Source organism: Daphnia carinata, chromosome 4 (assembly GCF_022539665.2).
Source record: "Daphnia carinata strain CSIRO-1 chromosome 4, CSIRO_AGI_Dcar_HiC_V3, whole genome shotgun sequence".
Lineage (NCBI taxonomy): Eukaryota > Metazoa > Arthropoda > Branchiopoda > Diplostraca > Daphniidae > Daphnia > Daphnia carinata.
In genome coordinates, this window is record NC_081334.1 from 4912143 (window position 1) to 4934847 (window position 22705).

General features: G+C 41.4%; 2 protein-coding genes and 2 long non-coding RNA genes across 6 annotated transcripts; 1 reads left to right on the plus strand and 3 right to left on the minus strand.

Moving 5' to 3' along the window:
- The first annotated feature begins 1588 nt into the window (after positions 1-1588).
- LOC130687414 (guanylate cyclase soluble subunit beta-1-like) lies at positions 1589-7355 on the plus strand. The gene is made up of 17 exons (XM_057510578.2): positions 1589-1756; positions 1898-1946; positions 2057-2081; positions 2147-2247; positions 2327-2445; positions 2504-2537; positions 2609-2727; positions 2780-2942; positions 3022-3179; positions 3398-3580; positions 3730-3812; positions 3873-4043; positions 4111-4227; positions 4286-4406; positions 4952-5089; positions 6740-6897; positions 6966-7355. The coding sequence occupies exons 1-17, from the start codon at positions 1589-1591 to the stop codon at positions 7123-7125; spliced, it is 2067 nt and encodes a 688-aa protein (XP_057366561.1). The 3' UTR covers positions 7126-7355.
- On the minus strand, positions 1641-6391 carry LOC130687428 (uncharacterized). Of its 2 annotated transcripts, none has more exons than XR_009420896.1 (8): positions 5751-6391; positions 4995-5667; positions 4104-4242; positions 2584-2960; positions 2265-2527; positions 2124-2194; positions 1845-2066; positions 1641-1777 (listed from the first exon to the last, which is right to left on the minus strand). It is a non-coding gene; the product is annotated as an uncharacterized LOC130687428 (long non-coding RNA). The 2 variants fall into 2 exon arrangements; XR_009420895.1 differs by having other exon boundaries at positions 5747-6391.
- A 548-nt stretch (positions 7356-7903) lies between the features above and the next one.
- Positions 7904-11683, minus strand: LOC130687418 (uncharacterized). 2 transcript variants are annotated; one of them, XM_057510585.2, is made up of 6 exons: positions 10980-11683; positions 9348-9579; positions 9042-9277; positions 8586-8977; positions 8125-8352; positions 7904-8055 (listed from the first exon to the last, which is right to left on the minus strand). In XM_057510585.2, exons 1-6 carry the CDS (start codon positions 11253-11255, stop codon positions 7935-7937), a joined length of 1485 nt encoding a protein of 494 aa, XP_057366568.1. In that variant the 5' UTR covers positions 11256-11683; the 3' UTR covers positions 7904-7934. The 2 variants fall into 2 exon arrangements, with proteins under 2 accessions (XP_057366568.1, XP_057366569.1); XM_057510586.2 differs by having other exon boundaries at positions 9042-9274; positions 10980-11497.
- Positions 11684-15822: 4139 nt separating this feature from the next.
- Positions 15823-21355, minus strand: LOC130687429 (uncharacterized). Its single transcript, XR_009000147.2, has 13 exons — positions 21267-21355; positions 20914-21018; positions 20401-20621; positions 20264-20347; positions 19834-19942; positions 18451-19140; positions 17666-18288; positions 17512-17601; positions 17064-17413; positions 16899-16987; positions 16732-16837; positions 16351-16676; positions 15823-16158 (listed from the first exon to the last, which is right to left on the minus strand). It is a non-coding gene; the product is annotated as an uncharacterized LOC130687429 (long non-coding RNA).
- Between the last annotated feature and the right edge of the window lie 1350 nt (positions 21356-22705).

A 22705-nucleotide genomic window follows, 5' to 3' on the forward strand; every position in this document is an offset into this window, starting at 1 on the left:
ATTTACGACACTCTCCAACAACGGCAGGACAAGAACAAAATGAAGTGTGCTTTCGCAATGGCAGACAAAGAAGGTTTCCCGGCTATTTGCCACTTGTTTTAATTGTTGAGCAATTAGTCACTTGGCACTGTTGCCATGTTTTTAGAAGGTGAAAAGTTATTTCTCATAAACAAATCAGAGTCAATGCATAAACCAAACAAATGGATTTCGAGTTCACAATTTTTTCTTAATCCGTCATTACGATTTAAATACGTATTAAACCCAAAATAGAATTGGCCATTATGTCGTAGTCGCAACAAAGGCGTGCGTTTTGCAGCGTGTGCTGTTTACTGCACTTGTCTAACCTTCAGTTGAACTCTTCATGTGTCGATATAGTACATTTTATCTGAGATGTTTTTATTGTTCTTGTTGTTGAAAAACTTTGCTTTTGGAAGAGATAAACATCTTCCTGGGCTAGACGAATGTTGTATAAAGCCTGGCCAACGGCATTGCTGAAACCTGGTCAATGCACACGTCAGCTCAGGGTTTTCTCTGTGCTCGGCATCTGAATACACAGGAGAGAGATTAGCATTTACCAGCTTACACAAATGCTACGTTTCCATCTGGACTTACTCAATGTACTTTGATCTAATGAGAAAAATCCATTTTCAACATACTTACCGTCAAAACATGTTCCAAGCCCTTGGCCATATTTTATCATTTCCCATATTTTAATCAAAGACAGGAGGCTAATGTGGAATTAGTACTCCTCTGTTTCTCGTGGCTATGCCTACATACCATCGCACTGAATCCGTACGCCGGAGATCCTTTAAGAATGCACGTTCAATAGGTTAATGGATGGATGGCTTTTTTTTTTTTTTTTTTTTTTGCAGTGGCCGACATGAATACCTCAAGGACACCACATTGCAAAACCGACGTCACAAGTCATTTTTTGAAAATTAAGACAAGGAAAATGTGACAAACGAGGATCCCGGAACCGATGATAGAGCAAGTCACTCGCGACGATGCTCGTCATTCAATTCTTCTTTGTTTTCCCTACATTATTGATTAGAGCGGCAACGGATGTGGGGAAAACCATCTTGACATAATTGGGCAGCAGATCGCCTCTTTGCGATTGAAAGGCAGCCATGCAAAAGAATGCACGTCATCATTTTTAGGTGATTATTCAGCATATGCAAATATTGTCCCCTCCTGTTTTCGGTTTTCTTTTTCATTTCCTGTGAATCGTATGCCACTATATCTGTCAAACGTCCTCTCGTCACATCTCTCAAGTGCTCCAAGACACACAGTGGGACTTGAGTGTGATGGAGGAGAACGGTGGCATACGTGCAGTATTCCAACTCAAGGTGATACTGCTGTCGTCCATGTTGGTGTCTGCTGCTGGGCATCAGCAGAAGGATATCGACCGGAGGACGAACATGCGCGCCGTCTTTGAAAGCAACAAAACAGCACGTTCAACGGGTTCTTCCTCCAGCCGTCCAAAGAGAAATGGAAAAAGAAGAGAGGAGGAGAGCGCAGGCGGAGAAGAGAGTCGCAGCGATTGAGAGCAAAAATAAGCAAGGAAGGAGGAGTGTGTGTGTGTGTGTCTATGCAACTTGTACAGCTTCTTCTCTCTCGGGCACACGGTCGACGACAGCACGCAGTTCGCTTGCTGGCTCGCCCCAACATCTTACGCTCCTGGATTTCGCTCGTCCTCCTTTCAACTCTACCACCTTTTGCTTCTTGCCATTCTGCTTGTTCGCAGTCGCCAACTATGGTAAGTTTTTGGTTGATTGATCTATCGGTTTCATTTGTGGGTATAGTAATAATAAATGATGACTTCATTTTCTAATGGACTGTGATACCTTTTATGTTTTGATAACATCGTTTGCTTGGACATCTTCGCGGTTTTTGGTAGTACGGATTCGTTAATTACGCACTCGAACTTCTCGTCCTCGAGAATTATGGTAGGACAGTGCCAGTGTTTCATGTTTAATTATCTAATAATGCAACGCCGTCGGGAATCTTTCCATTCTTTTTCGGTTTCTTATGCGGCAACAAAATTCCATCCAATTAGGAAAGGACGTCTGGGAACAAATCAAGTAATAATCCTCTTTGGCTGATTGATTATTCAGTTTCATTACCTTTTGTTTTTGTCTAATTGTAGAAAGGAAGCCGAAGTCAATATGGAAGGCCATTTCCTTGTCCGCCAAATCTACGAAGACGATGTTACGTACAATATTGTTGGAGCAGCTGAACGCGTTCTACGTACGGTCATGACTTACCTGTCGCTTTATCAAATAGTTTTTGTTTTCACTATGCATCAATTTGATCCAAAAATGCGCAGAGGTGCCAGCCAATCTCCTGTTGGAAAAATTCGGGGAGAAATTTCTGGATTTTTGCCAAGATTCCGGTTATGATCGAATTCTTCAAGTATTGGGAGCCACACCCCGCGACTTCCTCCAGGTATTCTTCATAGTTTACGATATTCCTAAAAATCATTCTTCCGACGTGATGATTTTAGAATTTAGATGCCCTGCACGATCATCTAGCCACCAGTATGTAACACGTTGATTTTTATAATTAAATCAAAAAGAAGGTTACTTAATCAATGCTGTTTTGGAACCAGTTTATCCCGGGATGAAAGCGCCGTCGTTCCGCTGTACCGACGCACCTGACGGCGCACTCATTTTGCATTATTACTCGGATCGGCCCGGCCTCGAATCGATCGTTATTGGAATCGTCAACGTATAAAAATTTACTTCGTTTGACGATAAGAGTATAACATTTGCACTTACAGGCCGTGGCAAAAAAGCTGCATAAAGTGGACGTTGATGTCAAATTGCTGCGCAGCTCGCAGGGCAGCAGCGGCCATGGTGAATTCCTCATTCAGGAAAAGAACAAGGCCAAAACACAGCAGGACACGACGGCCGACGAAGTCGATCTCATCTTCAGCTCCAATGGTTTTTTTTGTTTCCCTCCTGTGAATGGGAAAACAAATATATAATGATTAAATTGATTTCGTGTCTGTCTCACATTCAGAACCGAAAATATCGTCCCAACTCTTTTGCCGGGCTTTCCCATTTCACGTTTTATTCGATCGAAACTTGTCCATCAAGCAAGTAGGTGATTCCCTCAAGAGGATCCTACCCGCCAGCATCGATCGATCCGACTGCAAGATCACAGATATTTTGCGCATGGTACGAGCTCATTTTTTTTTTTAATACATACAATTTCATAAGAGAGATTTTTCCAAAGAAAAGAGGCCTGGCTAAACGGTAAATCGGTTTTACAATCGATAAACCTTTTTAAAATCTTGTCGTAGAATCCTTGCTCTAAAGACATAGAGGTTCGGATGTCAAGTAGTCGATAATAATTTTTAGAAAAGAAAATGAACGTTTCTTTGGGTGTGTATCAGGTTCGACCTCATATGGAGTTGACTTTCGAGAATCTATTGGCCCACATCAACACGGTGTACATTCTCGTGACAAAGGAGAAGAAGAACGACGTTCAACAACACGATAAGGCGGTTCCATCTTTGGGCACCTGGCGCCATGAAGACGGAACAGGGATGATTCAGGAAGCCAATCTACGTCTCAAAGTAAACTATTTCTCATTGCCCTCCTACCTCTAGTTCCTCTTTGCTGATCACTTGCACCTTGGAGAAAAGCAGCAAGAACAAACGAATGGCTGCAACCGGTTTTACTTAATCCTTTTTTTTTTTTTTTTTTTATCGTTTTGGAATGACAGGGCGAGATGATACATGTTCCAGAGAACGGCCTAATGCTTTTCCTCGGTTCGCCCAGTGTCCTCAATTTGGAAGACTTGACCAGGTGTGACAAGTTAAATTGATGATTGGTTGCCATTAATCAGCTAAGATGATAACGCTACAGACGTGGATTGTATCTGTCTGATATTCCACTACACGACGCTACGAGAGATCTAGTCTTGCTGTCTGAACAGTTTGAGGCCGAATACAAATTGACTCGCGACTTGGAGATGTTGACAGACCAGTTGCAACAGACCAAAGTCGAATTGGAGCGTGAAAAACAGAAAACAGACACGTGAGATCACGACACTATTGATACTACTACATCACGATTAAAATCAAAATGGTTTCTTACGTGTCAGGTTGCTGTATTCGGTCCTACCTCCTTCTGTGGCTAATGAATTGCGTCACGGTCGTCCAGTCGCCGCCCGTCGTTACGAAATGGTGACTTTGCTCTTTAGCGGCATCGTCGGTTTCAGGTTTCTTTTCATCATCTAATCGAAAGAAACAGAATTAATCTTAATATGAATGCATTAGCGACTTGTGTGCCCGCAATTCCGATTCCAACGGAGTCATGAAAATCGTGCGGATGCTCAACGTTCTCTACACGACGTTCGACGTATTGACTGACCCAAGGAAAAATCCCAACATTTACAAGGTGCTTATTGATTTTATCTTTACGTTCAGGGTCAAGTTTCGTTTTTAAAAAGGGAAAGCAAAAATATTAGTTAACGCGAAAAGAGCAAGTGTCGTAACTCGAATAGTCACATCTCTAGGAATTTGCCAAGGTCCTTTTTGCCAATATCATCCAAACAAAACTTTAGCCAATCAGATACGACAACGATAAATTGTCTCGATAGGTGGTCAAGTTTTGCAGAATCCTGGACAAGAAGAATGTATAATTTATTCCACTTGACGTGCTAAAGAAAGTGTACATATTGTCCTTTCACAAACGTTTTGCCTTCAGGGTTAGGAAAAAAAAAAACCTGATGGTTATCTAGCTTTTTTTGCACCATAATTTTGCTACGTCGCGACTGTTGCGTCATTCTGGCAGATACCTCACAGATTGTCTTCGCATTTCCCAATCAGCAGGTCTTACGGGTTGACAGTTATTTATGATTGCACACGAAAAACATCATAAAACAATATGAACATTTTTGCTACACAAGCTGATTTATCTTTTGCGTGTGTCTCTTATGGCAGGTGGAAACAGTGGGTGATAAATACATGGCCGTCAGCGGCTTACCTGAACCGTGCAGACAACAGGCTCTCTGCATTGCCCGATTGGCCCTCGACATGATGGACTTGTCAATGGACGTCTCCATCGATGGCATCTCCGTGGTAAGCACACCAGACTCAACCATTCTTTTGTTGTAGGGATGCGACATTCTTTGGTTTTTCCCCTGGCAAGTCAATCAGCCGTTTTCTTTTTTTTTCCCTACCTCAACGGCCGAGGCTCACTCCACCCTTTTTTCTTGCCGCCAATGCCCTCTCCGTGAACTTCACAGGAACCATGTGGCCTTCCAAGCCTACAGAATAATGTGGCATGTGAATCTGTAGGAATAATGTGATGATATATTCGAGAAAGATGGAAAAGATTGACCGAGTGACAGATCAGTCATCTGTAGCAGAAAACAACCAAGGTTGTCTACTCCTTTCATCTCTCTATTCAACGAACAGAATCAGATAAGATTCCAGTTTCTCGATTTATTTCCACAGCAGCAGGAACAGGTTGGCTGATCCAATGCTGGCACACACGTCTACTTACAGTAGCTGTGAAGGTGAATGACCACATCAATAGAGATTTCCATTAATCTATTCTTGCATGTATAGACACAGATGTAGACTGTGTCATACAAAGGCTACTGGGCTAGTGCGTATAGTCTTGCTTAGAGTGCCAAAGGGCGTGTGTCTGAGGTCTTGAACGAAACGAATGAAAAACCAAAGTTTAAGTTTTCTTACAGCTACTATCTACAAGGATACAAAGAAGGGATATACCTACGAGCACAAAGACTTGTTCATGTTGTTTCTTTCAACAAAAGGAAATTCACAATAGAATAAATATGCACGAAAAAACGTGTTGCAGCATCAGCCAAAAAAAAACTAAGCAGACGAACACAAAAAAAAAATGGAGGATGAATTTCCCTTTCGAAGTGTAGAAATTCCTTGTTGCCAAGATTTTCGTTGGAATCCGGATAAAAGTCTTTAAATGGGAAAAGGAAAAAACAAGAGGTGGAAAGAGATTTGGCTCTTGATCCCTTCAGTTGGAAAAGTTTTCCTAGTCCCATAAGTCGTAGCTGTTTTTGGGGTCGTGTGCTGTTGAGCCTCTGGTACCTCCCTTCTTTCCACTCAACTGACGATGGATTGAGATATGAAGACGAGCCTCCTGTTCTTCTTCTTGAATAAAAAGCAACACACTCCTTCAATGGAGAACGAGAGAGTTGGTAATATGGGACGACGTTGTTTGTTATAATGTTTTCGTTTTATTCTCAAGTTACCATTCATCCAACTCTGCCTAGCCACTCGTGTTTTTTCTGTTTCTAACCCTCTCTCTTTTGCTTGCTGGAGATGCTTATCGATATTGTCGGGACAGAGGCGGACGGGCGGAACAAGAAAGTTTAGACAAGATAAACAAAACAAAAAAAGAACGTTAAACCGGCATGCTGGCATTCACCGAAAACCCCGTAAAAAAGAAAACAACAACCCCCTACTTTTTAAACATTTCTCCCTCCAAGACACACTGTGTGTGGTTTAGTGATGTAATAGTTTTGTGATGTCTAGGCCTATCAAGTAATGGGGAATGGGGGGAGGAAACGACCAACCCCATAGTGTTGGTCTCTGTTTGTGTTGCAGTCTATCAGATGGAAATGCGATAGAAACCACCCCCAGTAAAAGTTGAAAAAACATACTTATCTCTTCAAAATGAAATGAGAAAAATATCTTTCTGGCTAAGTGACTAAATAAATCATTGCCAACTTTTCTACCAAATAGCAAATTACCATTGGAATCCACTGCGGAGAAGTGATGACTGGAGTCATTGGACAGCGAATGCCTCGTTATTGCCTTTTCGGCAACACAGTCAACTTGACCAGCCGGACAGAGACGACGGGCACTCCGGGCAGGATCAACGTCTCGCAAGATGCTTATCAGTATTTCAATCTTTATCTCAGTTACAGAGATAATTCAATTGCAAATTTATATTTTTTTGATGTTTCAGGTTGTTACAAGATCCGGACAACCGAGACTCGCAATTTTGTTTTTCTTACCGTGGTCCTGTCGCAATGAAAGGGAAACCCGAGCCAATGAAAGTTTATTACCTGGACAGAGCCTCTAGCAGTGCAGCCATCACGTCTGGTTGTACAAACCCGCTCGACTAATGGCCAACAGTTTGCATTCCGTTTTCACGCCATTCCATTCCTATGTGTAAAAATATTGTACCACGCATCGTTTAGCTTAACTCGTTTACGTGTCGTGTTTTCGTCGGTACGTAGTGGCAGTCTAAAATGTAAATATCAGTTACAAAATGTATAAATGTAGGAACTCTGCGGCTACAAAGCATCAGCTTGGTTTTCGACGGCCAACTGTTATTGTCAACATCGTTCACTTATAATACACGGCAATGTCTTGAATTATTTTCTCTTTTTTTTTAGAAAAAAACAAACAAAACAAATTACATCGTCCTTTTACACTCGTGGCACGCACACATACAACATTCCTGACGATACGTACTCGATCGACGTCTTGAGCTCTATTCGTTCTCTGGCGTTTGCTTCATGTTTTTTTTAGAAATCAATTGTTTGTTTTTGGTAGTCATTGATGTGTCGTCTGCTGTGACGACCGAAATGGTGGAATTTGGAGTGCGGAAAGGGAAGATTGTTATGATGTGGACGGATTGGATTTCAGCAAAGGCCGCAAAGTGAAAAAAAAGGTGCCATTTCTCAGTTGACTGCGTCTCTCACGCGCTGGAGCTATAAGGCAGGAGGTGAAGAAGCGCGGGATGATGTATCGTGCTGTGAAATGTTTTTTTTTTTTTTTCGGGCATATCCATACAACGACGACAGTTGACGGTAATGACGACAAACAACGGCGACCGTGTGTCAAAACATTGTCTGTTTAATGTATATAAAAGGGCTATTTAGTTTTTAGTTTTATTTCGTGTCGATATCTGTGCGTTGGCTGCATCCATTCAGCCGCTGACGGATGACGAAGCCGGTCGCAACTCGTTGCGTCGCGGGCAACGACCTTCCCATTCCAAGTAACGGCCGTAATCGCATTCGGGAGTCCCGCACTTTTTCTCAATGACGCACCTAATTTCGTAGTCAGTTAGTTTTGATTTGAATGCAAAGAAGAAGGTCATTTGAACAAGAGTAACGAACCCTCTGTCGCGCGGAGAAAACGCGTCCAGCCCGCGTTTCAAACGGCCGCAGCGAAGCAACGGTGGACGTGCTGGCCGATGATTTGATGGCCATCTGTTTCGATGATGATGTCTGTGTCTGTGATGTCGACTCTCTTCGTCGAAACACTGGCACATTGCGCACGTCGTCCTCTTCTTTTTGCCGTCACTCACTGGCGTGTAACCGGAAGGGCAGCGACATTGGCTCCCACTGCCAAAACAGAAAAATGCCATTGAAAAAAATAAATAAAATAAAAGCAACTCGCCCAACAACCACCGGCCGATAGAAAATTGTTGAAGAAATAGAGAAACGGAAAGAAGATGAGACAGAAACTCGATTTCGCTTTGATAAATACAGTACAGTTACAACTGGCTAAAATCAGTTCGATGGAGAACTCATCCAAGAGTAAAATGAAAAAAGGGCGATTGATCTTTTGAACGTACTTTGAATAGTTCACGTGCTTGGCTTCAAGTGGAGCATCGCTTAATTGTCGCTCTGCTATCATCGGATGGGACGCTTCTTCTTGCGATGAGATTTCTTGATCGCGCTGCGGCAAAATGAAATGGGCCGAACGGGCCATGGCAACTCGGCCGAGGGGTCGCCGACGCAGCTGGACGCTTTTCTCGTTGTGCAAGTGATGGTATTTACCTTCGTCGCTGTTATTAGTGCCGTCATGCACAGCGGACGGACGATGATGAGGCTCGTCGGCAATGCTGTACGGTTCCGTTCGTGGCATGACGTCGCTATTGCGACCAACGCATTCGCACGACGTGTGATTTTCAAATGATAGACGAGTCACCGTTCTCTTCGTTTCCATCCCCGTCATCGTTAAAACCTATTTTTTAAAGATCGTTTCTGCTTGACTTCGCAATAAATGAAAAATGATAAATGAAACTTACGAAAAATGGCAGGGAAACGGATTCGATGTGAGAGGCGGAACACGTTTTCGAATCATCGGTGCAACATCCGATTTCATCCGAGCAACGATGAAGCCACGTACAAGCCGGTAAGTAACGGACGTTGGGCGCGGCTTCGTGCTGCTGTCGCACGTACACTAAACGGGCGGCCGGCGAAGAGCACGTGGCGTTGGCCATCCGCTGGATGTGTTTCTTCACCTCTACTGCTTCCTCTTCTGCTGAATTTGAGAAAATGAAAAAGATCAACTCACTTGGTCAATGGAAAAATGAGCGAAACGTCACACTGACTTTCATTTCTCAAATGAGCATCTGCTTTCTTGTAGTTGTGGCCGTCTTCTTCCGCCTCCTTCATCAGGGCCGTTTTGATTTTGCTTTTTTTGATCTTCCTAGCCTTGAGTCTTTCTTTGGCTTCGCTGATGGTCAATGTCACCGATGAACGGTCCACGCCACCATCCGCATGCTGGCTGCTGCTAATCACCGACGGGCCACTAGTCGTCACTCTTTCATCTCTTTCCCCTACCTGTCAAACATATGAAATTATTATTTTATATTAAATAAAAATTGCTTTTAATCCATTGGTCATGTCCCGTCGGGATTCATTTTTTTAAGTGGAAAAGGGGAAAAAAAAAAAGTTAATGGGGGAGGGACTAGTCCATCAGCTTTTATTCACACATCAGTGCAGCTTCTATTTCCAAAGAAAAATCAAAATTCCTGGACCCCCCCCCCCCCCTTTTTTTTTTTTTTTTTTTTTTTTTAGAGGATTCCGACATAGTGTTATTTTACTAGTTGATGTCGCCTTGTGATGGCATTTATTGTGTCACACAAACCCCGGCGCCTTTCATATCTCCTGTGCCTCGTATTTTTTCTTTTATTTGAATAGCGTCAGCCAAAAAGGCAGGTAACCAACCAATAAGGTGGCATTCGTGACAAGAAAGTAGTAAATCTTACGCAAATACGTGACATGCAATGAGTCAGAGAGTGAACGGAGGGGGGGGGGGGAGCCTTATTCAGTTGGTTGGACCTTAATAGGCATAGTTTATGGACCGGACTATAATGCACCCTCCCTTGTCCAGGAAATCAATGTAAAAAGAAGAAAGACATTGACGTAACGTCATCTCAAACGCAGCGCATCGATATTGTTAAAAAAAAAAAAAAAAAGAGGACGAACATGAAACCTTTGCGCTGATTCATTGCGATTGCATTAAATAGAAAATAATTCAAGAGTTATCATCTACTGCTCTGATTTACGACCGGAAACATTAATCCATGTATAGCATACGCTTTTTTTTTTTTTTATCTTGCGCGCACACACACATCTTTGATATTTTTTTTTTTTTTTGGTTGCCTTTAGAAAGGTGAATGGAAGAAGGTTGGACGTATTAATGGGGTCATTTGGCATTGAGGAAACGCTTTGGCTGATCTTTGGGTGTGTTGTCAACGTTTGATTTCAACCGATAGAATTTCAAAAACCGCCTCTTCTTCCACTAAAAATAGAAGCTGTATACACTAGGGGAAGCGCGCACAGCAGTCAATCAAAAAGGATTCACCTATTCCGTGTCGAAAAATCCCCCCCCCCCCCCAAAAAAAAAGGAAAGAAAAGGGCAAACGGAGACCACATTGTTTTCAGTCAAAGAGCTATTTAAGGTCCTCGTATAGAAAATAAAGAAATGGGCAGCGACAAAAATGGCCAAACCCAACGGAGAGGGGTGGTGTTTCCCCTTGTGTGTGGCCTCACCTGATTTTTTCAGCAGAACAACAAGAAGAGGGCTACATTTGGCTAAAGCAAAAACAGTCGGAAGAGATAAGAATAAAAAGCCAACATTCCTCAAGTTCCACGGTGCCCAATTGCTTTTTTGTTTTATGTCTTTACAATAGTCCCAACCTTTTAGCTGTTTCAAGTGGCACAGTTTATTGTACTACCTCTTCCAACGAATCGTCAGTCGTCTCAATCAAAGTGCTCGTTGTTGTTGTTGTAGTGCTGCTGCTCGGCAAGGCGGTCGTCAGCCTTGTATTCAAATTGCGCTTCGTGTTGGCCTGTTGATCGAGTCGTTGCAACCAATGGCGTTGGAAATGAGGCAATCGACTGAGATCTTTCAGCGATTCTTCTGAAAAGGCAACAGCCGAATGTTGGTTGCTCATCGAACAAGCCGTAACTAGTAACGACACGATCACCATCTGATGGCCCATGGCCGTCATTGTTTGTTTTTTGTTTGTTTTTTAAGAAATACGTATCAATGGCTTGTGGCCGTCAGTCGCACGGCAGCCACCAGATGGAACAATTAACACGGCCGATGTGAACAAGTAAAGAGACACGGTAATGAAAATCAATGGGAAATCAACGAACTAAAAAAAAAAACGAAATAACGTCAGGACTGGGCAACGTCTTCTTTGAAACTGATTGACCTTCTTACAGCATTGCCGCTAGAAAAAGGAAGTGTGTCTGTGTGTGTGTGTGACTCTCTGCCTCTTTGGCATCTTTTCCCAATGTCTGAGTGGCTTCTTGTGGGTGCCGCATCTATAGACGAGCCCCCCCTCCGACCATTGGAGTGGCGGTGCCAATGGGCCGGAGGTCGCTGGGCCATTTCCCAATGCCCCATTCGGATGTCTGTCCTGTCTCTTTTTCTTCTTCTATCGTGTATATTCAACGTGTGCGATGGGGGAGGAGAAGGAAAAAAAAAAACAAAAAAAAAAGGACGGCCCGTTTCTCTATCGCCCCTCCAAAAAGCAAAAAAAAAACGTATAAGTTATGATGTGGACACACAAAAAAGCGCTGCGGCCAACCATTTATGCATCGAATTTTGCAGAATATGGCGAAACGAGAATATTTTTTGGCGGCAGTGTTGCCCTCACTCTCAGCGTGTGTCGCATCTACCTGGGTCGTCGTATGTCGCCGAAGAAAAAAACAAAACAGGTGAATGCTGTGCCGCTTCTATCTCGACTTTCAATCTCACACACAGACGAAGAAAAAGAGACAAACAATTCAAGTCAGCAAGTTGATCGTCGGCGCACACACACACACACACACACACACCAAAGGTGGTGGTGGTGGTCTGCCGGGTCACGTTGAAGGTCTTCTATATTAAAACAGCATCATACGTTTGAAAGAGACGCTGTCCTTAACGTACAAATCGCACCCGTCTAAGCGAAAGAAAAAAAGGAAAGAAAAGAAAGTCATCATCATGTGTCATAGCCGCATGAGTTATTGTCTCTTTTTCTTCCGTCTCTTTTCCTTATTTTTTTATTATTGTGTCTTTGGAATGTTTGGATAGACGACACCTTTTTCAGGGGAGCTGATGCCTAGTCGATAAAAAGACAAACAACGACATGCCCAAAAAGAAAGTCACGCCGTTTTTGTTTTCATGCTCCACTATAGACAATCTGAATTCGATTTTCAAATGCATTTTCACTATTTCCAAACATACAAAAAAGCCAATCGTCAATACGGAATTGGAATAGATTTGATTGAAACTACCTTTATCAGCGTCATCATCTCCCCAGTGTATATAAGACCAGAGACGTGTTTCCAGCCCACTAATTGGTAGCAAGCGATGGAGACAACCAAGACCATCAAACAACTCTAAATCCGACCATTTCTTTTCCCTTTTTTCTTTACATTTCCCTGTTAAATATAGAGATACGACCAAGCCTCCGAGCTTATAAGACACTTAGAAGATGAAGGACAAGGAAGAAGCTAACAGGAAAAGAAAATCCGAGATGCGTACAGCATCTTCGTTGAAAATTAACGTATTAGGTATCTCGCTTGTATCCCCTCCGTTTTCTTAATGGATCCCTAATGGTCCCCCATTCTTTCGGCATGCTAATTGCCTAACCGCCTACCTTGTGTTTGACGACATTTCAATAATAGAAAAATACCAACGCTCTTGCGAAAATGTCGAATGGGAAAGCAATGATTGAAAAAAGAGGTCCATCACTTGTTACGTCATCTAAATTTCAATTTCCCTCACGAAAGACAACTGTAATCTATTACGTGAGGCATTACGGTGCAATGGCCAGATTCAAGTTGTCAAACTTGGTGCCACGATTGCCGCCAATGATGGATGACGGTTCATCCACCACTCTACGTATCATACCCTGCACAGAGTCACAAATGTGGCTGCAAGGTGTAACCGTTAGACGCGCCCCACATAATAATTTACTACAACTCTTCATCTAATAACCATCCATCATCGCTTCCTTAAAAAAAAAAAAAATAAATAAAACGAAGGGAGTTGGGTAACGTGATTGTGTTGCAGGCCCTTAACGTCTATACAGCGACAGGGCATGGCGACATCACGCCCGGCTGGACAAGCTCTAGCGAAGGATAGATCCCATCCGTATCGTAGTTTCCATCTATAAATATAAGGGGAGCAGCACTGATCCGCAAACGGAAGGCAATCGATTATCTTTGTCTGAGACAAAATTCTGTATTTTTGAAGAACAAAAAAAAAAAAAAAAAAAAAAAGGCGCCTTTTGATATTTACGTGATAGAGAAAGGAGGTTCGTGTACAGGCTGTTTCGACTGAATATGTAGCAACGGATCAGAGCTTCTTCCCGGTCAATGCATTGCGTCCAGCAAAGAGACTTTGAAGTGGAAACAAATAAAGCATCGTCCTATTTTCAAATGACTCATTTCAACTTTTTTTTTTTTACGACACATCTATTTGAAATGTTTTGCAACGGTTGATGCACAAAATATGCAACACGAACAACGAATGCCACAGGAAACAAAAGTGGTCACAAAGTTCGTTTAAGAAATGCTTGCAAGGGTGGGATCAACTGCTCAATTAACGTTTGTTTTGCACCTATTAGAAGAAATCGGATTCGATGCTGATGTACGAGATGATTGAACGTGACAACCCCACTTTACACACGAAGATAACGAGTTATAATTATCTCTCTCCATATAAAAAAGTAAAGGGGCAGAGTGTAGCCAATCGAGATATCGTTTGACCAACCGACGCTAATACCGGAAAAGAAAAGTAAAACCCGATCTGATTGAAGGATCTTGTTTGGCGTCGGACGTCTCCGGTACGACGATGAATCATTTAGGTCAACGGGAACGAAAGAGACACCCACTATCGATCTACGGTCTTGCTTCTAGACCTCTACACGGTTTAACATTATCTTTTTTTTTTTTTCATACTACAATTACATTGTTCTAGAACATCAACATAGATAGTATCGTCATAACATCTAAGCAAACCCTATAAATAGTCAAGGATTTCCTACCTTGTTCACGCTGTATCCAAATCTAGTTGCTGCCACTTGTTGATGTTACCGGCTGATTTGATCTCTCGGCCGTCATATCGATTCAGTCTTCAAAATCAACGTTGATGGCGAGCGATGACAAAAATGGCACACGGATAGTGTTGTAACATACTATTTCACCATTTTTTTCCGATGGAAAGCATTCGCACGGTTTGTACGGTTCAAGCTCATTTCCAATTCGTGCAAACTCCATCAGCATTCCCTTCTTTGCGACGAGTTTAACAGGATGAAATGGATTGTTTACACATTCCATTTCGTGCTTGTTTTCTTCTAGCTCAGGCGGTCTGCAGTTGATGGCGTTAGATGGCAGTCTCGCTTCGTTTTACAACGCGAATTATCCTCGTTCAATCGATGATGAGCACAGCTAAATGTCGAAATACTATTATTTGATTGATTTCGAACACAATTTAATATGGACTATTACCTGTTAAATATAAAGAAATTGGTTGAGATTCATTCAGTCTGCTGCAAACACGATTCACCAGCGTTACATTGTGCACAACAATTGACAATTCCATTGAAGTTGGACCATCACCTGAAAACTAATCGGACATTACATGGAAAGATGATTCAAACACACAAGCATAGAATGGCTTTTTTGTAAATGTACCAAGAGTGTTGAAATTTGAATACTTGAACACAACAAGATCTATGGGCATGTGTGGAAAATCAAAATTTACACCAAACCCCACCCGAGAATATCCATTTTGGTGTACATTGTCGAAATCTCAACTGTCATTTAATTACGTAAACGATATGAAGGGGAGATGAACACGCGTTGCCCAATGAACGTGAAGGCCTCCGGGTGATGGAGATCACGCGGGACGGTACATCACAATATTCAGATATGTATCCCATTTCTGTGATTGGATTTCTACCAAACAACCATATTCTGACATCGTCCGTGTCCATAGATTTTGGAGTTATAGGAAAAGTAGACGTGGATGATTACAATGACAACTATTAGGGTAATGGAACAAGCAACTTTATCTCATCATACTAAATGACATCAAACAGGAGAAGGCACGAGATGTTTTGCATGTCTAGAAAAAGATGAGGTCTTTGTTAGTGTCTTGCACCTATGCATAATCAGTTGCATATCAATATGAAGCAAATCTATCAAGCTCAAATCTTGATGGAAAAGATACAGCTTTTCTCCCCCCCAATCCATTGTTGCTGCGGGCAAGAGGGAACGGAGGGTTTCGTTGTTGTAGTCCATGTAATACTTGAGATCTATCTTATGCTAAGGTAATAACTGGCAAGGGATCGATTGTATGAATAAAACGCAAAAATTTGATTCAACATCAAAGACGGATTTTTCGATCTCAGCCCTTCCCTTTCCCCCTCCTCATTATTGATTTTCTATTTTACGTTCTATATACACATATAAGATGAACGACAACAGACACATTGAATCCCATACGTCTCAAACCATTTCTGTAAACTATATATAAATCTACCATATAGCATAGATCTAGTCGTAAAGATGCTCCATTTCTATAGCATAGTCTGGAATAGTACTTACGTATTAATAAATGGGCCAAAGAGTCGAAATCCCATTTAAATTGGAAAACGCTCCCCTTGCGTTGGAGCACTGGCCACACCGAGAAATAGATCTGCACCTAAACAGGAGCATCATGCAATCGCATCGAAAGAGGGTACTCGTAGGCGCGTTGGTACTTTGCGATGCTTGTCGGTTCGTGAGTGCCAAGTTTTTAGCGTCGATCCTACACAGCAGAACACGTGAGGTGTTGCGATGCGGAAGCGTCACGCAACGTCACCAGCTCCTTTATATTGCAAAACAACACTGTTCCCCTCTGTTTGTCGTTCTCTGCTGATAAAATGTGAGCACACAACAGTAACTGAGTATTCCATCAACCTTTTATCAAACGTCTTAATTATGCTAATGTGCTTTGAACACCGTTCGTCTGTGGTTATTTATAAAGGAATTATGAAATGAAATTCAAGTCTTACCATACAAATGAGCACACCAAAAGGTTTAGTTAATGTAGAGACGCAGTACCTTTAAGGTCTTATGGCCGACATCACCAATCAATACATTCTGCTCTATGCCATATACACACATGTATAGGCCAGGGGGAAATGCCACGATGCTCACGTTCAGCATCTGACGGGTTGGATACTGAAATCCTCGCTTTGACTCAATTCCAAATTCTCAGGTTGAACGCGTGTCATCTCGTCTTTCACAATTCCGCGTATAACGTTACGAGAGGACCTTTCTCGTTAAGGCTTCCCTCCGTTCGTACATAGATACTCATTGTTGTCCCTCCAACCTTGTTTTTTGCGTTCTACACTACCCCACCGCAACTCAGGCAAACTTCATCTCATCTGTTAAGAGAATAATATTAGTTGAACATACATCCATACTTAATTTTTCTTATACCTCTCACGTCCGCTATAGACATCATCTTTTTGTACACAACTTTTGTCTCTTGGTTAGTTGCGTCCCAGTTTATTATTAGCTGGTTACAAAGTACACGCTCCTGAAACTGAGTTGAAAATATCTCATGTGCAGTTAACACGTCGTATTCAACAGGTAAACTTACTTACCGTACTCTGTTTTCACCAGCCAAATGGCTAAAGTAGTATACAAAAGTGCTGATACAGCTCCGCAGCTACACGGACTTTTCCATAAACGCCTAAAAAACATGTTTAAAAAGAAATAAATTACATATTTCATGTTGCACTGCTACTAGTTGCGCTCAAATGAATTACAGAGAAAATGCGAACATGTCGAGGATGAACCATTTTTGATGACTAATTGGCTTTCATGTTGTTAACCGAAGCGTACAAAATAAAAAGGACAAGATTCCTTTTTTTTCATCCTGACAATTCAGAAACGGCAGGGAAGTACACGAGTTATATAAATACTGTACATGCAGTTTTTTTTTAAGCTTCGTATTGGCTACGGAAGCTGCTGGGGTGCAGCACTGGTCTGCGAAGATCATTGGCCCGGATAGAAACTGTGACGCCGGCGTTATTATATGATTGATGGAACTGCCTCATTCACCTCGTAGTCTACCACTTTTGGTTAAACCAATTGAATTTCACACATTTTCAGCACACTGGTTTTAAAACATCAAACCAAAGTTTAAAATGTGATTTAAACACTAATCACCTTCGTGCAGCATTAACATTTGTTGTACATTTGTTTTAGTATTACCTGTATATTTTGCTAACAGCTGACGCAGCTAGACTCGAAAATTTACTGAAGCTAGATGATCAATACAAAGACGGTCAATTCAATCCATCTCTGCATAAAAAATAAATACTTTGTTCAATGAATAATACTAACGTAACGAAAATCGATAACGTACACGTAGTATAAGACGCTTCACGAAAAAGGCGTTAAGAATCACGCTGCTTGCCAATAATACAAAAATGTCAAGTGTTTTACGTTTCCATTTATAACTCACCCAACTAGTGGTGGCCACGACGTATTCCAATGCCAATGGATTTTCCAAAAGGGATGCAAACAGCCGAGCGAGTTCAATCGACGTCCTCTTGATAAGTTGAGCGAAAAGCGATGCCAACCTAATATTAAGTTTTCTTTCGAATAAACAGGTATGGCCTCGTTAAGATTTAAACTGCTGTTTTCACGAGCCTGATTTTCCGATAACACGCGAGTTAGCTCTGCCAACGAATGAAAATAATGGAGGAGACGCGTAGAGTAAAAACATGTTCCCTCCTTTCCCAGTGGAGAAAACGACTGCATTTGCTTGAGCTCAGCTAAAACAAACGTGTTATTATTAACGTCTTTTCCTTGTTATCCTTTTTGTCGAGACTAATCCGCCATGCTCTTGTACCCTGCCATTCTACACCGATGAGATGTTATTCGTCACGAGTCCTTTCTTCTACGTAGCACTTTGGCCGATTGCGGACAAAACCTTGTCCTACAGCACGTGCTTGTCTTCCGTTAGCCCCAACGGGTCCCTAAAGTCTAAAAGAGCATTGATGATGTTACACGAATATTTTGATTCGACATTACTTCAGCGGTTACAAAACTTGCAGTTAAACTGACTGAATTACCCCTTTCTACAATAGACCTAAAGTCCCGTGAAAAATAAATGGGGATTAGATGTTGAGTGGATTAAAAGGGTACCTGACATTCCATTTGTTTCTCGCTGAAGAGTCTTAAAATATTGCCGCACGGCCGTTGCTGGACGACAGCAATCCAATAAGATTCTACTCTTATTGTTGGTCTTGATGAGGCGTTTGGGGAATCCCTATTTCTTAATACATTGAGTCAATAGAATTTAGTCGTGCTTTTAACGTGAGTGTTGCACTCCATTCGAGAACAGTCAGCACAAACATTTTCATTTCTTTACCTCGATAATGAAATGCACTTAATTGTAAGTTTCGTTCCGGCCGGCTTTATCTGCTCATCAAAGCCCTATAAATGCGATGCTTCAAGACGAAAGTCTTTACGAAAATAAAAAGGTCTTTGTTAGTGCGCAGCGTATTCGACATTGCTGTCGCTCTTCCACAGGAAATGACGGAATGTAATCATTTCTTACTACCCCCATGCATAAAAGTAGTGAAAAACTGTCTCTTCCCCATTAGTTTACCTGTACAAAACACAAATATTGAACCAATGGCTCTTGTTTGATGGCTCCATTTGTCACAGACCAGTATCGGCTACGCTACTATCGACGTCACCGTATACGACATCAGCAAAGACATCAGGGAAGTGGATCATGTTCCGGCGAGTTAGCCGTATATAGTTTTCTTGTCGCTGCACTATCACAATCCCCCAACGCGTACCCAGGTCATAGCAGCAAAAGAAAAACTCCTGCATTAAAAAAAAGACACTATATTAGACCATGTAACAAGCTCTTTTTACGTACACAATATAAGGCTACAACCTATCTATAAAGTCACAAGGAATGGAATAATCTTTTAGTTTTAAGGAGATTTTTCAATAGACCACGGGAATCAAGATGAAACAGCCGACGATCAGCGTGTAACATTGTCGTGCATTTAAAAATCAGAATAAACACTTGTAACTACAATTAATATAGATTTCATCGCAAAAAAGAATCTTAAATAATCCATACGAGCGTAAAGAATTTCCAATATGAATGAGCCCGGCTATATTTAAATACGTTTTACGTACAAGATTGTTACTATAAATTCCGACCTGCATTGCGTTAGACACAATGCACCACCTACACACAACTGTTAGGCGAATAATAGAACCAGGTAAGACACGGCTAATTACGTTCGAATGCACTAAATTACTGTGCGACGCAATCACTTTTACTACATTGATAGTCTATACAGCATTTCATGCAAATGATGAGGATAACGTTACCCATCACTTATGCAAAATAGATACCCGTGATCGACCCGACTGAAAGATTGTACTGACCGACCCTTGTAAAACCCACACTCCTGCCCAACCACACAAGAGGGTACGTTGCCAAGCAACGTGTTTTATAGATTCAAGAGCACAAAAGAAAAGTCAACAACCATTCTTACGTACTATAGAGGCATAAACACCTGGGGTACTGCATTGAGCTTCTGTTCGGTCGGTTGCTGCCGAAGTGTCTGGACTTGCTCACGTTGCTGCTACCACCAAAATCCATACTGAGCTGAAAAAAAATGCATTCATTGATTAGATAAAAACAGTTTTATCATGACTATAAATTCAAGTTTTAACGGATGTAATACGCATAAGGAAAGTAGAGGGCGCAATCGATCCAGTCATCGACGTAGCGAAAAGGTGAACAAAAGAAAGTGCCCTACTCGGAAAACGAGTGAACGCGTTATAGAGTTATTGAAAGTTTAATTTCTAAACTATCATTCCCTGGAACCTGGAGGGGAAGACGAAACTGAACGTAAAGCAAAAGTTTGAAAAACATATCACTATGCATTCACTACTACGAATAGCTTGGCAGAGATATTTACATTACCTTATTATCCATCGAACTACGATCCACTACATTTATGGCAGCATCCATCAATGAAAACGGCTCACAAGATTCCTGGAAATCTCCCTAAAAAAGAAATGGATGCAACAGTTTAATACGCTTAAAAATTCAAAACGTACCACCGTTCAGCTTCCCACAATGTCCTTATTGTCATAAAGCTGAACATAGCCCGTTACTCCATAATCCAGAAGACGGCTACACATCTTCCTTTGTCGTTCCATTGCACATCGCGTTCACTTTCATGTATCTTTTCAAGTTGTCCTCGGCCTTTCATCTATGCCCCCACATTCTTGTTAAAAAGAACAAAGTTGTGTGCAACCTGCAGCAACAGTGCACGTGCCTATTAACAAGTTTGTGATATGTCATCATTTAAAGCAGCTTCGTCTACATCTGTAAGACAGGGGGTTTATAAAGAGACGTGGAAACTTTGGTGTTAAATACTGTCAAAATTTAACTACTAAAATGTACGTCGCAACTCTTCCATTTAATTTAAAAAATTGCTGCACTAAAGAGGAAGGATTTTACGTACCACCAACTTGTATGCAAAACAAACCGGGCTGTATTAATAGAGGATTCACGTCTTTTAAACTTAAGGATCTACAAAAAACAAAAAAAATAGTGGGCGTTTTTACCTGTTAACCGCCGCACATCTTTGGTTGTCACCGTTTTCTCCTGCAGATCCTGCCAGGCAATGCAAACCATTAGAAACGCACGAAAGTTCAGTTCCCATGAAAAACCTACATACAAATAGTAAATAAACTGAACATGTTTTCGTTTTAAATATTTGTCTTCATTCAGCGACCCTAGCCTCCCCCCCCCAACCTCTTTTTGTTTCTGTATCAGTGAAACTTGTTTTTCCAATTTTCTTGTTCGCTAACGAGCACCGAAATCTTGACTAAACTTTAACCCATACTTTCCTACGGCTGTACAGGCAAATTTGGTGAAAAAAAAAAAATTAGGAAAGAAAGAAAACAAAAATAATTACATCTTGAAGCAGACGAGAATCTCGTAATTGCATAAAACGTGAAGTCCTCCACCTTGTATCCCATATCGGTGGCTTTCGTCTCATTATTCTAAAGCATTCAGATATACAGAGAACAAAAAAAACGTGAATAAGTGGTTGTGAGCCTCGCTCTTTCAATATTCATCACTGTGTGAAAGCAACTCGAAAATGACGTGCACAAACGAACGGAAGAGCGAACACAGCCAAAGTTGATGTGCTAATAGACAATGTGGCCAAAGGCGATTGAATGCTATGCAATAAGAGGAGAAAACAAGGCTAATTTGGCTGTGTGTAGCACTAAAAACTAGGGACAATGAAAAATCCTACTTGCCTTTAATAGGCCATTCATGTGGTGAAACCACTTGACAAGTCAACACATTCGCCACTTTAGCAGACGACAACGCAAACAAAAGAGCTCATCGTTAGCAATTCTACAACGAAAATGATTGGCACTAGAAAACAAGAAAATCTTGGAAACAGAACGTGTTGAACAATAAGACTAGATGAGCACTAGGGATAATGAATAAACTCAAATGAATTCACAAGCTTTACTTACCGTGCGTCGTGGTGGCCGAGCAGACTATGACTGAGCCGATTGGGTTTTGGCTTTTCCCTCGTTTTCTATGCGTCCACCTTTGTCCTAATCCCAGCCTTTCTTTATTTAAATTTCTATGTACTTTCGAGAAACAGAAACTACTGCGTTTTACCCATCCCTCAATTAGTACATCGAGAAAAGACAAAGGAAAAGGGTATGGGTACGAAAACAAAAAAAAAGGAAAAGAAGTTTCGAGAAAAATCTGCAAAAACAAAAGAAAGGAAAGATGTTTTGAGAAAAATATGCAAACGTTTTAAGGTTTCAAACCCTTCCTCTTTTTAGTCGTTCATGTCATTATTTTTTATGTCGTTACGATTAATTTTTACATCTTTGGCTAAATACTTTGGAAAAGGCTTTTTTTGTGTGTGGCAAAAATGGCATACCGTGAAAACAAAACGATATAGACCAATGAAATCATCCATGTTTGCTTGTGTTTAAGACGTAAATCAAAGACGATTGTATTGTTCGATACATGTTGGATGTAGACCCACAGATTATATGAAGCAGAATTAAATACAGACATCAAACAGAAATAATCCAATACAAAAAGAATTGCTTAGACAGTTAGACACATCGGGGTGGGTCATGGTTAACGGACGTGTGGCGGATTACTGGATGCCATCATCTGATTGTTTCTTTTTGCTTGCCACATGTATGATTCAAAGGTTTTCTTTTCTTGTGTGTTTACCTTCTCAATCAAACGTTATCCTCTTTACTCTCAAATCTTAAGAGTTGTAATAGTTTTTTTTTCTCGGGTGGGGAGAAAGGTCCACTGCTTCTGACGGCTGCTAATAGAAATTGGAAATGATTTTTTGGGGGCTGGAAA

What these genes read in the sequence shown, in the direction of transcription:
- LOC130687414 (XM_057510578.2), top strand. Translation starts at nt 1,589, where the DNA reads ATGCAACTTGTACAGCTTCTTCTCTCTCGGGCACACGGTCGACGACAG. An exon ending in GACGTCTGGGAACAAATCAA is followed by an intron (nt 2,082 to 2,146) that starts GTAATAATCCTC and finishes GTCTAATTGTAG; the next exon opens with AAAGGAAGCCGAAGTCAATA. An exon ending in AGCAGCTGAACGCGTTCTAC is followed by an intron (nt 2,248 to 2,326) that starts GTACGGTCATGA and finishes AAAAATGCGCAG; the next exon opens with AGGTGCCAGCCAATCTCCTG.
- LOC130687418 (XM_057510585.2), bottom strand. Translation starts at nt 11,255, where the DNA reads ATGACGGCCATGGGCCATCAGATGGTGATCGTGTCGTTACTAGTTACG. An exon ending in TGCTCATTTGAGAAATGAAA is followed by an intron (nt 9,278 to 9,347) that starts GTCAGTGTGACG and finishes TCTCAAATTCAG; the next exon opens with CAGAAGAGGAAGCAGTAGAG. An exon ending in CCGTTTCCCTGCCATTTTTC is followed by an intron (nt 8,978 to 9,041) that starts GTAAGTTTCATT and finishes TTTAAAAAATAG; the next exon opens with GTTTTAACGATGACGGGGAT.